This window comes from Lepidothrix coronata, unplaced genomic scaffold (genome assembly GCF_001604755.1).
Source record: "Lepidothrix coronata isolate B3197 unplaced genomic scaffold, Lepidothrix_coronata-1.0 Scaffold11, whole genome shotgun sequence".
Lineage (NCBI taxonomy): Eukaryota > Metazoa > Chordata > Aves > Passeriformes > Pipridae > Lepidothrix > Lepidothrix coronata.
Window position 1 is genome coordinate 3,237,565 of NW_016690191.1, and position 17,040 is coordinate 3,254,604.

The following is a 17,040-nucleotide window of genomic DNA, read 5'->3' on the forward strand; positions in this document are numbered from 1 at the left end:
AAACAGATCACAGTGTTTAAAAAAAAAATCAAGAAGTATTTTTGGGCCTTAGAGATGTGACGTAGGACTTTAGGTGGTAAAAGTGTAAGCCATGCTGAAATGCCACACTATGTTTGGTGTAGAGTTTTGAAGGCTGGGGGTGAGAGGTTGACTCATGTAGAAAATTTTCTAGACTTGCTACTGATTTTTTTTTTTTTTTTAACAACAATTGCACTAAGCTTTCATGATGACGCTCTCATTGTCCCAAGGAGCTCTGATCAGACCAACTTCAATAAATGACACCACTGGGAAATAGGAAGAATCAGGCATACTCTAAACTATAGCAGTCTTGGATTAAAGAAGATATATTTTTGTAATTTTCTGCCCTTCCACAGGGAGTAAAATCAGTGTTTTGTACTGTCCTGTGCTGACTGTAACTTGTCTACAATTCATCTATATTACCTTTTTTCTAAGCAAAGTAAGTCCTCATGTGGAATGATTGGATTGCAGAGAGAACATGTCTTATTTTTCATGGAAGCTTCATGTGAGTAATCTTACTCTCTATCAAACTGGAAGTTTTCCCTTACTACCTGCTTGACAAAGCTCACTTAACTCAAGGATGCATTTTTAGCCGTTGCTCTCTGCTGTGCTTTATGCTGCAGAGGTCAGAGCTGTGGGACAACACTGTGGGAATGAGATTGCTGCCTCTGGATGAATGGGGTTTAGGAGACCACAGGCATGGACACTTTCCAGGCCAGCAGGAGAAAAGGGCAAACCCAAATGGGTTAGTTTCTCTACTTTGTGGTTTCCCTTTAAAGTAACCACAGATGCAGTTCAGACTTTACTGTTTACTGCACCCCTTAACACCTTTTATTTTGGGTTTTTAAGCTGGCTGGAACCTTGCTTTTCCTGGGGAATGCATCTTTTCCAATTGTTTTAGGATAGTCCCACTGTTTGCTTGACCCTCATGCGGTTGCAATCCCTCACAGAGACTGCAGAGCTTCTGGCAAAGCACCAGCCTTGCAGCCAGCTGCCAGTGTTGGGATTTTTATTTTTTTTAAAACCCTATTGGGATTTGAAGCTTGCTGAGAACACCAAACTGCCTTGTCGTGATACCACGACCTGTGCCAGTTCTGTGTGGCTCCCCTGGCTCCCCTGGGCCCTTCAGTCAGTAAAAGGAGGTGAAGGGGAATTTTTTTTTTTTCCTTTCCAGTAGCCTGGTGCTTTCATCCCAGCAGCTCCCATACCACAGCTTGCTTCCCCTAGCTGTGACTCAGCAAAAGCTCTGCAGACAGCCAGCTCAGCCTGGATGGAAAAATCCCACAGCAGACTGTTGTGTTAATATTAGTCATCAAGGCAATATAAAATGCTCTGTGATTTTCATTCATGGAATGAGTTGGAGTCATTCCAGGCCACTGTTACTAAGCAATATTTGACATGTCAGCTGCGAGGTGAGGATGGGCAGGGCAGGTTGTGTTCTGGCTGGTAGGAATTGCAGGGACCAGAGGGTGGAATGATGCTGCAGGTTGAGATGAGATCTGGGGCTCTTTCCCCACCTTGGTGAAACAGGTTTCAGACTTAGGCTGGATGCTTCAGAAGGAAATACTGTGTCTCTTCAGGACTGCAAGACTTTGAAGACTGGGAATTGAACTTCTTGGGCAGACCGAGCCCTTTTGAAGTTGGAGAAGTGGCGATGCTGAGAGGAGAGAGGGAGGTTAAAAGCTTCTGTTGACGTGTGGAAGGAGGGGGTGGGTGAGGTGGCTGCCCTGTCTGTGCAGGCACCATGGCAACGTGCTCGTGTCCACTCTCCTGCCACGCTCATTAAACTGAGCATTAGGCACTCTGAGAGTGGTGGACAGGGAATGAAACCATCTCTGTGCACAAAAGAAAGGCAAGACCAACTTATGTAGGAGAGAGATGAGAGGAAAAGGTGCATGAAGGGCACTTCTCCCTTCTGAGGGCAAGTCAGTTCTTGAAATCAGGAGTTTTTGCAGCAACTTCAGGCCACTTGCTGAGTTAGGCTGGCAAAGGCCATCTGCTCCCCTTGCTTGTGGCTAAAAAAAATCCCTCCGTTTTCACAACATGGCAAATTTCAGTGGTGGACAGGGACCAGGTATTTAAGATGTTGAAGATGGAGGTGCTCAACTGCTATTGGGATGCTCTGGCTCCTCAGAGAGGTCCCAAACTGTGTGCCATAAGCTAAAAAATGCTTATAGGGAAGCAGCAGCTTGGTGGAAATAAAAGGCCAACCTGACCAGTTGCTGACAGTCATGAAAATAATCCGAATGCTTTGTTTGATACTCAGTTGCTGTTGCAAATGTGAGGCAATGTTTACCTCTACAAAACTTGCTGTATGTGATTCAAAGTGTCTGGTTAAACATTCTATAGCTATATTTAGTTAAGATTTTAAGAGCACTTGATGTGACTCATCTAATAATATATATATATGAATATTTTTTTAATAGTAGAAATCAGTTTAAAACATAGTTTTAATAATTTGAACTGTTAAGTTCAGGTAGTTCTAGGAGTTCATCTGAGAAGAAATAGCCATTAACCACTACATGAGTGTTTTACCTTAATGTTCTGTGTATCTTACAATGCAGATTTAATTTGATTGTGACTGTAAAGTGTCTTAGTATCTGCTGCTATTTTGTGTTGCATAGTCAAACTTGCTTTGTTCAAGAGCATTTTTAAAGGCGTATTTTTTTTTGTTACAGAAAATGAAAACAGAAATGTTATTACAGCTGTCTGCCCGTAGCTCACTCACTGCTTACAGAATCTACCGACTCGTAGCAGAGGCAAAACAGAGCAAGTGAATGAGAAGCTTTTCCATTTGTGCATGCTGTGCTGAGAAGGGAAAACCCTGCACAGAATTGCAGCTGCTTTACTCAACCACAGCTCTGTCACCAGAGATTACACTTGGAAAGCCAGAAGTCAGTGTGCCACGCTTGCCTGCAGAACTAAGTGCACAGACAGCTTTGTATTTCCATTTTTCCCCCTGGAAGTTGCAGAGATGACTGCAAACACTTGCACACTAACTTTGTGCTATCCTAATGTGCTTACCTTTAAGCCCAAACTGACTTGTAGAAGTCTACAGGCACTAATTAATTCAAACACTTAGTTCATAACTGTTCCCTCTAACTCCATGTACATGGTATAATCTCTGCAGAGCAGTGGGCTGTGGTTTTTGTTAAGGATTTTTTCTTCTGTTAGATGAGTTTCTGCTGCTGCAGTTTGTGTGTAAGGAGGTATCAGGACCATGTGTTCAGTTTTGTGCAATTGCTTGAACTTTTTTTTAAAAAGGAATTTGTTGTTGTGACCAAAGCTTCTTTTTAAGGAAAAATTGGTAAGATGGGTTTGAATGGACTTCTCATGTTTCAGTAGAAACTGCCATCATTAAACATGTTCTTGAAATCCCCCTGTGTTGTGTTGTTTAAGGTAGGAATGGGAAAGGGACTGTTGCTTTTTGGAATTTGGTGGTTATGAGAACACCTGTGTGATCCCTCATTAGAGGCCTGTAGGTCCCTTTGTCCCATGACTTTGAACCAGAGCCTGTCAAGGAGGAAGCATAGTAGAGGAATGTGTTAAATCACACCAAGTGCCCATGAGCCATCAAGAAGCTGGGCTTACATCTGGGTTAAAAAGGCAAACCCCTCTGCAGTAGGAAAGGGATCTCAGTGCCTTTGAATACTACCATGTTTGGTACCTTGGAGCCCACAAACTGTAGGTCTGTTGTCCCAGACTCCAGTGATGGAGCCATGTCCACTCCCTGGGGTGGCCAGATCACACCACAGCTATTCAGGAGACTTCCTTCCACTTCAGTCTCCCTTCATCAAGTTCCCCATCTCTGGAACAGTTTTGCCTTGAGGCTTTCAGGGCATGGCAAAATGCTGAAGTGCTACAGATAAGGATCAGGGCAGTCTGAGGCTGCTTGTTTGTTTTCTGTGTTTTTTGCAGTACCCCAGGACTGTTTTTCTCCTGCACTATGGAGTGCAGACACTCCTGGCCCTTGGAGCAGCTACAGGACAGACTGATCCAGCACCCTGGGCATGGATCAGCTCTGCCTTGTACCACTTGATTTCTCTGTCTTGATGTTTTCATCTCTTCAGGAGTAGACTAAGAGTAATTCGGTGCTGCAGACAAGAGGCAGATGCTGTCCAGCCTGTGCCTTTTAAATTATGTCTTGGCAGCGAAGTAAAGCTCAGTCTAATTCAAAATACCCAACAAAATGCTGTTGAGCAGCAAAGCTGGTTTGTGTAGGAAGTTTGAAGACTTCTCAAGGTGAGCCCCAACACTGTGGCTAAACAGGACAGGCTGCTCTTGGCCCAGGCTGCAGGAGTGAGGATGCCATGAAACAAAAGGCACCAGCTGCAATCGCTGGGTGTACTCACCTTTCTGATGAGGTCTCAAGTGGAAGATGAGCAAATGACCAAAATCTGGTGTAAATTGTTACCTTAGTACGAGCTGAAGAGCCGGGTTTGATGAATATGATTGCAGCTGGGGCTGTGGGTGGAAAGGGCAAGGCTCAGCTTAGCCCTCTCTGAATTTTGACATGGGAAAGCCCAAAACTACAACAGGCAAGAAATAGATCCCAATAAAGGGTTATTTCTCCAATACTTAGAAGAGTTCTGCATGGGCCAGAGTACAACACAGCTTCTCCTCTCCCGTGGGTGGCTGCTACCACCCTCGTACAAGCTGCTGCTCTTATTAGCAGGTCTGTGCACAAGTGTGAGGTTAACTGAATGGAGCTAATTCACATCTATAACCCTGGAAAAGGGAGGGGGTGTCTTACCTGTGCCTCAGTGTCAGTGATCTTTGGATGCCTTGGTACTGATAACTGCAAAATTGTCAGCGATGTGTGGCAAGTGCTGTCAGAGAGAGGGATCTTAACACCAAGATGATTGGAATTATGCCTGACAACAAGCTCTATTAAGAGTATGAAACAGAAATAGCTCTAATTGCTTAAGACCGAGTAGTCTGTAACTAGGCTGCACAGAAACATCACTGAAGGTAGTTTCATCTCCCTATCAGCTGGCAATTACCAGTTTTGAAGAGGCCAGAAACTCTAGCTCTGGTTTCAAACAGACCTCCACTCCTCTGAGCTCAGCCAGCGGAGCTCCAGGTTGGCTCAACTTTTCCAGTGATCATTTGCTCGTGGGAGGTTAAATGAACCAAATACAATTCAAAACAGCACTTCTAATTCATGGAAAACAGCTCTTCAGCTCAAGAAAGCAGCATGGAAGTGGTGGCCATTGCTTTTAAAGCTAAGAAGCAAAGGGTCTTAAAAAATCCAGATGCAGTTTTTGATGGCTTAGGAAATGAAGCTGGTGTCTAGGCTTTTCTTTCCCCTCCTGTTGGTATCTCATAAACCGTCACGTTCACTCACTTCCCTCTACATTGGGGGACCAGCAGCACAGGGGCACCCAGCTCCCCCCACCTCCTGGAGGAGAATCTGCCTGGGCTGCTGAAAGGAAGGAGAAGGCAGGTCCTGAGGAGCTTAAACAGCTGCTTCAAAGCTTCAACCAGCATGTTTAATCTCTATTTTGGAAGAGATTACAATCTTAATTACCAGCCTTCAAATGCTGCCAGCCCTGGCTGGAGAACATACTCCTAGCTGTTGCCTGTTGCTGCCCACTCCATCCCTCCCAGTGATGAAGGGAACCCACTGATCTGAATGTGAAACAAGGACTCAGATTCCCTGGCCAGGGTTTCAGCTCTGTAGTGTGCAGATGGGGCACTGTTGGTTTGAAGGATGAGGAGGGATAAAGATTAGATGACCTACTTCACACTTCAGCCAGCATAATTTATTTTAAGGTTTTTCTGTGAAGGGTAACACATATCTGCTTAAACCTTTTCCTGACTCCTTTGGGCTTCTTACACTGGCTCTTTCTAGACAATTTAATTCAATGTACATGTTATTCTGGCCTAGCAACAGTTTAGCACCAGATACCTGCCCAGGACCTTTACCAATTCCAAAAGCCAAATGAGCCAGTTTGAACATCTCTGACCTGTGCTGGGCAGCACAGGACATCCTTGGAGACTCCTCTGCCAAATCTGAATGCCAGTGAAATAACTGTGGCACAATTCCCTCCTACACATAGGTGGGAGAGAGACTCATTCAGGGCTGTAGCATTGCAGAAACCAAACTCTCTCCTCCAGACTCACTGGCCCTGCTCACGGTGAATCCTCAGCTTCGAGTTTCAAATGTGCGTTTCTTGCCAGGGAACAAGTCTGTTAAAGGAACACAAGGGGGCCTGGACTTGATGTGGCTGCTCCTCATGAGCTCTTATGCCAGCCCAGAATAATCAGTGCACTGCTGCTAAGCAAAAATAAACTCTTTGTCATCCGTTCCTTGAGGCATCACGTCTAAATCCTTTGCCTCCCCCAGCTCTTCCCCCTCCACAAGTTTCCAGACTGTCTGTGCCTCGATACAAACATATTTAGCTGAAGAGAAGCTCTTCTTTATGGACACTTTTCCTCTGCCCTCAATTCATAAAGGTTCAAGCTCAGGTCAAGAACATTTGACATTTCCCCACTTCATTTCTGCCTGGCTGTCAGCAGAGTCATCTCAGTAGCTCCTTTTGGACAGTGTCTGAAATTACCTGACTCTCTCCATCTCCTCACATAAGGACTTCTACAGTGTCCCAGTGGCATCAAGATGATTCTCAGGTAAACAATAAAACCCAGTCTGTTTAGGCAATATCTCCTGTTTCCTTTAATCTATATGATAATTTTTTGGAGGGTCAGACCAGTTCTTCTTGCTGATGGTGCAGCAATGCTCTCAGAGCTCAGCAGTGGAGGTGGTGGTCCCTGTCCTTCTTCCCCTCCTGCCCCTTTTTGCCATCCAGCTTCCTCTGATATTTCTGCCACCAAATTCCCAGTTACCCGACTTCTCTCCCCAGTTTCTGTGCATTACCTGCAGGTACAGATTAGGAAAGCCCTTGTGGATAAACCTGTGGCAAAGGAGAAATAAGTCTGTTTATTTTGGACTAACAAGGCAAAACGTTGCTGCAATAACCTGCTGATGAGGATGAGTCTTGCTAGAAAGGCGGGCATGATCCAGGACACTGCTGAGATCCTCAGGAGCCACCATTTCCCATGTCTCAATGGGAAACTCAATGAACAAGCACATACCCCCATGGAACTGGGTGATCTTTAAGGTCCCTTTCAACCCATACCATTCCATGATTCAGGGTTCCAGTCTGAGCTCCCATAGAAAAGAGGCAAAACTATTTAAAAACTGTTAGCATTCCTGAAGCTTGCTAAGCTTAAATAAAACAATAGTACTGCTCAGGATGCTCACAGACAGGGGGAGGTTCCTGCTGAAGAACTTCTGTTTAATGAGCTGTTCAAATGAAAAACTTTGTCCCTCTGCATATACATAATATTTTTAAAATCACATATTTGCAGCACGTTGTTTGCTGCTGTTCAAGGAAAAAAATGATTTGCTTTTAACATAATCACTATCAGAAATAAGTTATTCAGCATTTACCGCTTGGAAGTTAAAAAGGGAATCTAAATTTCTTTTTAGTTCCTTCCTCTTTTTTATAATAGATATACAAGCTGCAGGGCACACTTTTATGCTCCTGTAGCCAAGATTTTGTAGAATTGACTAATAATCTATTTTGCATATTTATAAACACTTTATTATTTATTAATGGTGCATTTCAGGAGTAAATTTATAATCCTGCCATGCGATCACAGCCTTTCGGAGAAAAATGGTTGCTCGTGTCAAAGAGCTGGAAATTAGAGCTGGCGTAACAAAGAAATGAGTGAGAATATCTCATTAGTGTGAGAGCAAACAGGCAAGAGCCTCTCTGAGAATGAATACATACGCAAGGTGCACGCACGTAGATGTCAAATACAGAGCACGGCACTCAAAATGTATCAATTCCTGCTCTGTTTGCTCTAAACCCACAAGAACATAGCACAGCTCCTCAGTCATGTAAAAGCACTGGTCCAACAAGCCCCCTGCCCACTCTCCAAGTTGCCATAACTGCCCTCAGCCACTCCACCCCCAGGTATTTTAAGCTTCAGCATTTTGAACAGAGTCCTGATGTCCTCTTTGGTGGATTCAAGCCTAAAGACCAGACAGAGGTGTCCCGTCACCTCCCCATATCCCACAGTGCTACTGCTGGAAGTCACAGACTACTCACCCATTTTCAGTATCAAAGCTGGATGTTTCAGACATCCCCCCTCCACCCCAGAGCATCACCAGGCCACTCAGAGATGGGTGCCAGGAGCAAACAAGCACATGTACACATATGGTTTCTGACACCACCATTTTTTCATCTAAAGGTATAAACAAAACATCTTCTGTGTACTCAGAAAAAAACCCTCTGCGCTCCTTTTTTTACCTTACTTGTCACTGGAAAGCCCTTGGAGATCAATCCATCCCTGCTAAGAGTGCAGAACTCTGCTGGTCTCAACAAGCATTTGGATAATGAACCACCTCCCAAACACTTTGTGCCATTTGCAGTGATAGCTCCATTTGTGCCCTTTATCATTTTGTGGTCTTGACTCTCCCTCATGTGTAAAGGTAAAGCTGCTCCTCTCACCTCAGCTGCACTTGTCAGACCCAGGTGGAGGAGGGAGCCCAATGAAGAAGGCACAAGGCTGTAGATCCAAAACAGAGCTGGCAGCTTGTGTACAGGTGTAGCTGTAGGATGAATGTTTCCTTATTATCCAGATTCACTGAATCACAGTCCTTTAAGTGCAAGGATGCTGAGGCTGCCCCAGTGGCACCATGGCCATGGTTCCCCCTGGGCACTGGGACAAGGAGCTGTTTTTAGAACCTGTGTGTCCAGAACTTCACAATACAAACCCTCCCACAGTTTCAGTGGTGTTGCATGCATTTCCTACCTCTAGGTGATGCTTTCTCCTGGCTCCTTCCAGCCATAAAATGAATGACACTTGCTTCAGGGGTTATTCAGCCGTTTAACTGCGTGACTGGGCTTGGCATCACTGCCCACGGCACGGCTGGCTGGCTCTACGTGAGATGGGCTTGCAGCTTGTGCCAACCTGGGCAGCCTGAGCCACAGGAAAGACCTCTCAGAGCTCCATCCCTTAACCAGGGCTTCACAAGTCAAATATCACCCCCCTGCACAGAGGGCTGCACAAGCCTAATCTCCCACAAACCTCGGGTCAGAAGCCTGGGAACTGCATCTGTCTCTTCAATCCGAAGCTGGCAAGCAGGGAGTGCGTAGAGAGGTCTCTCTCGATAAGGGAGAGGTGATTAATGAGTCTGGCTCGTTAAAAGCTTGGAAAGAGAACTGAGGAGACCTGCCAGGCTCTTGAGCAGCAGAACAGGCAGCCAGGCACAAGGTGGGTCTGCTCCCGTCACGGGGGAGCTGCTGTGCAATTTGCCCTGCGCCGGAGGCATCAAGGCACTGCCGCTGCTCTGGGGCAAAAAGCTTCTGAAAGGTGGCGTTTTCTCTGCTCATTTCATTTTATTTTTCTGAAAGGAACTCGGAGCATTTGGAGTTTTCTTTTATAGGATTTTTCAGAGGAAGTGGAGCAAACCGGCTGTGCCTTGCCTTCTGACGGGGAGCAGGTGGGGAAGAACAGAAGTGGAGGAGAGAAGGTGAATGGAGCCACAGTTTGGCAGCGTTACCCGAGTGTAGCAGCATGTCATTAATGCCGTATAATTGTTCCCTGCACCTCGAATAATGTGAAAAGCATTAGCAATAATAGCAGCTTCATTATGTTCCTGTTTTGATGTGCTGTCTAAAAAGCTGAAGTCTGAGGAAGGACATGAGGAACCCGAAATTTTAGGCTTCCTCTGGCATTTCAGTTTTGTGCAGAACCTGAGAATACTTCAATGAAGCCTATTAAGGTCTAACACAAATGTGTGCAAGCAGAGGAAACCTGCATGCAGATCACAAATATCGAGTTTTTAGCAGATAGGGAGTTAGTCAGTGGTTTTGGTGCTGTGCTGAGCTTTTGTACACCGTGTCTTCGACCCTCCCAAAAAAGCACGAACTGCTAGGTCAGAGACCAAGAGCCCTTGATAGGAGCTACCTTCATTTAGCACAGGGCAAGACAGATCCTGTTGGCTTAGTAACATTGTTTGGATGGAGTTAGGAGGTACAGGGGGCACAACATGGCTTCAAGCACTGGGGCAAGAATCTGTTCCTGCTGCCATGGCTGTTGTGGATATCAGCTCAGACCCTGCCACTGCACACTTAACATGGCCAGTACATTAAATCATCTGGCTCGGTGGCTCCGTCTCTGTCCCCATCACACTCCACTGGCTGGCTCTTGTCACTGGAGTGTTTGGAAATGTGGTGTGTCACCTCTGAGCACCCAGGGGCTGTCACAGCTTGGTGTCATTCAGCCTGCATTAGACTTCAGTGCAGCGCATACCGACCACAAGTGAGGAAAGGAGGAAGGGTTCCTGCCAAAAATAAGCTGGCTCAGCTGTGGCACTGCTGAGACAACACAAAGGTGGATTTTGTGTGCTGCCAGTTCCCAGCCAACAAGCTCTTATTTCATTCTTGGTACATGGATGTGTTTTTGTTTTCTGACTTTGCCCACCCAGCAGTAAAAAACCAGAGAGATGGATCCTGCTCCTGCTGCCACCAACACAAATGTGGAGCTCCCCCACGGCTTGCCAGAGTGTTGGTGCCTCGTGCATACAGGACACACTGATTTTCTTTTCAGTCCAGTGCAAAGAGGGAAGACAAGCTAAAGAGAGGTTTCAGTGGCAGTGGGGATGGTGGATTGGTGGTTACACGAAAGATATTTAGGTGAGATGCTGGAGTTTGTCATAACTCAACACCCTGTCCTGCCTGAGGCAGCCTGCAATGTTCACATTGTCAGAGGGCATTTGCCATCACTGCTGCAAGGAGTTTTCCTGACACTTGCTGGGGAGCAAGGACTCACTGAGAAGGAAGAACTCGGTGCAGTAGCAGCCTGGAGTGATGAGAGGTGAGAAAATCCTCTTGCACATAAGACAAGAGGCCAAGCTGAGATTTCACAGTTTGCTGAGACATGATCTTTGCCATGACCTACATTCATGCATGATAAATGGGACCCAAACATAAACAACACATGATGGAAGAGCTGGGGAAGGGCAGGGGTAGTGTGTGGTTCCCAGTAGGGCTCTGAATGGCTGTGCTGGTTGGAGCTGGTCCCTCAGTGCTGGGATCAGTTCTGCACTAAGTGTGCTGGTCCTAAACCAACCCGGGGTGCCTGACCTGTTTCCCATCAGCTGATAACAAGACGAAAGCAGTGACAAATATGGCTCTCCCTGAGCAGCCTCAGAAAGCCGTTGGAGGCAAGAAGAGAAGAGGAACATTGATGACGATTTGTCCAATGCACCTCAGTCTTGAAATAAATAGTTCAGTAGAGAATTGAGGCTATTTCTGTTCCTCCAGCTCTTCAAGCCATGCTGTATCCCTGATGCCAGGCTATCCAGGATTTGGAGGCATTCCCTGGGTGGACATTGTTTTCCTTTCAGAAAGGAAAGCACATCTAGGCAACCTGGGTGGCTGCTGTGAGCTATTCCCTGCTGTCCCCACAGTGTGTGAACACCAGGAATGATGTCTTTTTCCACTCACTGTCTCCAGAGTGTATGAGGATGCTCTTTTATGAGGATGCTCTTTCTTCTCTTTTCCCCCTTTTTTCACCCCATTCCTCTTCCTTCAGATTATTTTGCCTTTTCTTTCATCTTTACCTGGTGAAAGGAGTTACTGATAATAGTCTAAGACCATTTTAAATATCCTCCCAAACCTAGGGAGTATAATATGTGAGGGCTTTTCCTTTTTCCCTGTGCACAAAATCCAGTCAGTATTACTCATATTTTCTCAAGGCTAAAGGTATCCTAGGTGTTGAGGTGACATGATGGATGGAGTGAAGATGAGGTCTGAAAGGATCAGTGAAACTGGCATTTCTGTAAAAGACGGATGAAGCACACAAAGAATTCCCTTATTCACAAAAAGTACCTGACAGGTTGGGTTTTTTTCCTCACCCATGTGAAGGAAGAAGAAACCTGGAGTGAGAAACCTGCCTCCAGTGAAAACAACAGCAGGAGTGCTGCCAATGGCAGCCAAGGCAGAACATTTTTGGGGCACAGAGATGATCCAAGGGCTGAAGCAACTCTCCTACGAAGACACACTGAGAGAGTTGGGGTTATGGCTGAAGAGAAGGCTCTGTGGAGACCTCATTGCAGCCTTCCTAAAGGGGGCTTATAAGAGGAAGAGCGATGTTTTACACAAGCAGATAGTGATAGGACAAGGAGGAATGGCTTTAAAATTAAAGAGGAGAGATTTAATTAGATGTAAGGAAGAAATTCTTCCCTCTGAGGGTGGTGACGCCCTGGCACAGGTTGCCAAGAGAAATTCTGGCTTCCCTCTTCCCTGGTAGTGTTAAAGGTCAGGTTGGACGGGGCTTGGAGCAACCTGGTCTAGTGGAAGGTGTCCCTGCCCATGGCAGGGGGATTGGAAGTAGATGATTCCGTGATTATTGCTGGAGCTGCCGCAGCTGCTGCCTGCCCACGTCTCTGCCAGGGGTGCCATGAGGTGGGTGTACATTGCCAGCCCCATTCAACATATTAGAAAGACAACGTATTAGAAAGACAGCAGGAATGATAAAATTCATTTTATTGTCCATCCTTCTGCTCTAAGGTGTAAATACAGCTCGTCCAGAGTGAGGAGATGCTTTTGTACAGAGACCTGAGTTTGCCATTGGCTCGGGCAGGGCACTGCTGTAGCCATGTGTGCAGGACACGGATGGGCTGGGCACCATCTGCTTGGGCATGGTCATAACTTCCCTCCTTGGACACCCAGGCAAAGCAGGGCACTCATGTGTGTATTCCAGATTCAACTTGAAGCTAGGAAACATCAACATTGGCAAAAGAGGCTTATTTGGAGCTGTGAATGTAGGTCATGCTGAAGATCAGCGACCTACATTTCCCAGGTTTGAAACTGCAGAGTAAAGTAACAGTTGTTGAGCCCCACAGCTGTCCTGCTGCTGTCCCTGCCATGGGGGAAACCAACCTCCAAGGTCCAGAACAGGAGGGAGATGGACTAGTTTAGGGAAAACTGAGGTGCACTGGGGTGGCTTGGAAATACAGTTTGTAAGCCAATATTGTGTTTGTGCTGAAAGGGCTGTGAGCACCTTGGAGTAGCCATGGGGTGTGGAATCAGGGGTGTTGGTGGGAGGTGTCCATCTCATCCATCTCATCCTTTCAGCAACAGTCAAGTCTCAGCACTATGGGAAAAGTTAAAAATCTTGCCCTAGGCCAAGCAGGTTGTCTTTATCACAACAAAGAAGTGAACCAGGATCTCTCCCCAGGGAGCATGAAATGATGAGTCCTGCTCCTCTCTCTGAATCACAGCTCTGTGTTTCCCTCCCACCTATTGCCTCCAGGCCCATGTTCTGCCCTGCTGCTGCTCCTGCCACTCCTCAGGCTCTCAGGCACCCAAAAGCCAAAACACTGGCTTGAAATGGTTTGAAAAGATCTCAAATGAGGCTTGTTTGTTTATTCATTAGTACTTTGTTGTGTTTTATGTAATATTGTCTCCTAATTAACTGAGCATCTCACTGGACAGATATTTACACACTACTCTGCACATCCTGACACCTGTAAGGTCTTTAGTTTGGGGTTTGGAAGTGGCAAATGAGCATAGACTCAGACTCAGGAGCTGGAGCTGCAGAAAAAACACACTCTTTGAAGGCATACAAGGCTCAGAGGAGGATCATGGTCTTTACAGAGGTGTGCTCAGGTTGTAAGGGCATCACATGAGAGCCAGAGCAACCATACCTGGTCCAAACACATCCTCCTGGGTATGTGTTTGATGCTGGAGAGCCAGAGCATGCTGGATTTCAGGCTGTGTGGAGGTCAGGAGCCAGGGCACAAACAGTTTCCTGGCAGGTTTGGGCAATTAGCAGCCCTTTTCGAGTCCCCAGCAGTGTGTGTGCTGCAACCTCTGTGCAACCTGTTTAGTCTCATCCAGCTTTTCAGCACTTGCAATTGCCAAAGCCTTAGCAGGGGATCAAGTGTTAGATCCCCCGTTCACCTGCCTTGACGTTAACTGAAGAATTATTAGTATAATAAATATTTAGCTTGTTTTTTTAAGCCTCGGTGTAGAACATTTTGTAGAATTTGACTGCAAATCCGAACCCTGTGGCTTTTGTCAAAATACTAAATACTGAATTCTCCGCTTGCCTCCCTTCTGACATCATTAATGATAATAATCATTCCCCACAGCTGCTAATCCTCTTTGCAAAACGCTCTGCCGAGAGCTGGGATGAGTCTCCTCTGCCCAGCATATTCTGCAGTCATTTGTATCAATTCCATACGACCATGGAAATGACCCGGTGGGACTTCAAACTGATGTAAATGACCATGGGAGATGGAGGCCAGCAGAGACAAGCACACACTGATCAGGGATGGCTTAACCAGTTAGTGAAGTTTAGTGGCCTTGGAGCGGCTCCTGTCCTTCAGCATGGAGTCAGCCGTGACTCGCTCTTCATGTGAGGAAAATTGTGGCAGAAGGCACTTAACAGAGCAAGGATCATTCTTGAATCCTTTCTCAAGGATTCAGACATCCTAACTTGATTTTATTTTTAACCAGGGCAAAATCTAGTCCAGTCACTGTGTAGGAAACACACCCAAGCAAACAGAACCTGCAGGTGATTAGCCTGACCCCCTGCCTGAGAAACCGATTTATTTTTCACATCTATCTTCTCTTGATGTGCGGGCGTTAAGTCTCAGCTCACTTCATGTTCCTCTTTAAAATCACTTCTGAAGTGATGAGTCCCCTCAGACTAACACTAAAGGGATGATTGTAGTATCTCTGGGACAGCCTTTGCCATGGGCTCACATTCATCAAGCACCAGTTATGGTGCAAATTCAGCCTCACAAGAGAACGGCAAGACCTCAAATACTCCCTTGTATAACGGTAACAGGGAGCTTTTATTTAATGCTCTCCAGCAATCTGTCTCTGAGAGCTTTAACAAGGTGGGCTACTCTTTCTCTCCTCCTTTGAAAAATCAAGAGCTGCAGAACAGATACTAAATTATGTCCTCAAGTTTGCACATTTTAAGGGCTGCCTAGTACCACCAGGAAAATAATTCCCATTAAATATACTTCTGATGAAATTTTCAATTCTGGGTGCTTGAAGTTTTCCATGGGAACAACATGATTTTTGCAGATGTTCTTGATTGAGAAAAAACAAGTCACATCAAGATGACCCTACCTGCAAATTCCAAGCATTTTAATCCAATCTGTGAGGTGTCTCATGGAACCCACAGCCCCAAGGAGAAGCAGAGGAGCACCAGGGTATGTTAGATTCAAATTGTGATATCAGTGGGGCATTTCATCAACAATTTCATCAACACAGGTGGATGTTAAACAGGCTGGAAGCTTTTTAGTAATTCCTAATCCCGCCCTCAAGGTGTATTTGTGTCACTTTCTCTTCTGTGAACTTTGTGGCTTTTGTCTTCATTCCTCAAATAAGCAAATGCTGAGACACTGCAATGGGAATGCTCTTCTCCTGCCTGGTGGGTGGGGTGGGATTAAAGTGGCAGAGGGATGGAGGACACAGATTTTCCTGCTCTAAAAAAGAGCAAATTTGTGCCCTGTCTCAAAGTTCTGAGCTTCCCACTTGCTCAGCTTTATGGTAACTATTGAGATGTCCAAAGGGAAACAGCTTTTCCTTGCGATCTGTAGATTACTAGTCTGGGTCCTCCAGCCTTTCCCCATTTCTCCCTCCTGGTTTATCACAGCCCTGAGACAAGGTCTACAAGACTCATTTTTCTTTTTTGAAATGCCTCATGGTCCTTTCACCAGCACGTTGTAAAACCTTATCATAAATAATTAAAAGTACAGCTGTCAAAATAAATGGCTGAAGTCCATTTTGGCAATGCTGTGAAATATTATCCTACCGGGGAGGGGGGGGAGGGGGTTGGATTTTTGTATGCTGGCAGCCTGAGCCTGGCAGTGCCCTGTAATCAGCAATGAGTTTCTCAGTCATTAGTTCAAATTAGAGCAGCTCTGATGACAAGTCGATGGCAACTCCAATGGCTGAGAAAGGTGCAGACTGACCCTTATCACAAGCAGAGCAGAATGGTTTATTTTGTCCCGATTTCTGAACAGAGGAAGGGCACAAAGCAGTTGTGTAACTCTGGGTAATGGATGGGTTGGCAACCAGGTGGTCTGGGGCCAGCAGCAAGCACGTGGCTCTGGTCAGAGAGGCAGAAATTTCATCAGGAGCCAGCAAACTCCTGGGATCTGGAGAGGCTGCAACCTCCACGTGCTCTTCAGATCTCGGTCCCTCAGTGCCCTTTCTTTAGGCTCCCTTTCAGATCCACCTTTTCTTCATCTCCTGCCTCCAAAACAGAGCTAGGGAGACATTTCTCCTGCAAGTAAATACATGTTGAGCTGGAGAAACAGAGTGGTGTAATGTGTACAGGCAGGGTTTGCAATGTGAGCATCCAGCTTAAACATGGCAGGACTGGATGGAGTATCAGTTTTCATTTGGGTCTTGCTGAAAACTGCTGGGGGGGGTGTCTCTGGCTTTTAAGGTCTCTACTCTCAGAAGTACAGCAGCAAGAAAAAGCTCTTAAGATCTCCTGAACCTCTGGTTTCTCTCCCATCCATCAGGCTCACCCCGAGGAGGTTTTCCTACCTGGTTATTAAAAGTGAAGGTCCTGATCCAGGAGCTGCAGCCAAGGAGGAGACAAAAGTAAGATATGGGAGAGAGTGGGATATGAGGTCCAGGTGAAAGCTGAGCTTTTCAGGGACAGGGAAGAGGGATGCTGTGAGCTTGCACAGCTTTTTTTCACAGGTCATGTGGTATGTGGGGGTTTTTGAAGTCACAACTCTTGAACCTGAGATTTTTTGGGATGCTCAGCTTTAACAAACACAACAAAAGCTGTGAGTTTCTAGTCCTCATGTTTAGAGGGGAAAAGCTTGAAAAGAGACCCTGAGAACATAACAAAATTAAAAATAGATAGCATACAAAAATATTCCCACTGGTATTACTCCAACAGAAAGTTATTTGTGATGAAGATTGAACTCTGGATTTATCAGCTCAAGCATTTGTACTTATTTTT

General features: G+C 45.9%; 1 protein-coding gene across 1 annotated transcript in view; it reads left to right on the forward strand.

The window, feature by feature from the left end:
• Positions 1 to 17,040, forward strand: part of FAM174B (family with sequence similarity 174 member B) — a 31,757-nt gene that overhangs the window by 13,633 nt on the left and 1,084 nt on the right. Inside the window, exon 3 of the mRNA XM_017805247.1 lies at positions 16,589 to 16,670. Within this exon, the coding sequence (XP_017660736.1) occupies positions 16,589 to 16,670 (82 nt within the window). The remainder of the gene's footprint in view (positions 1 to 16,588; positions 16,671 to 17,040) is intronic.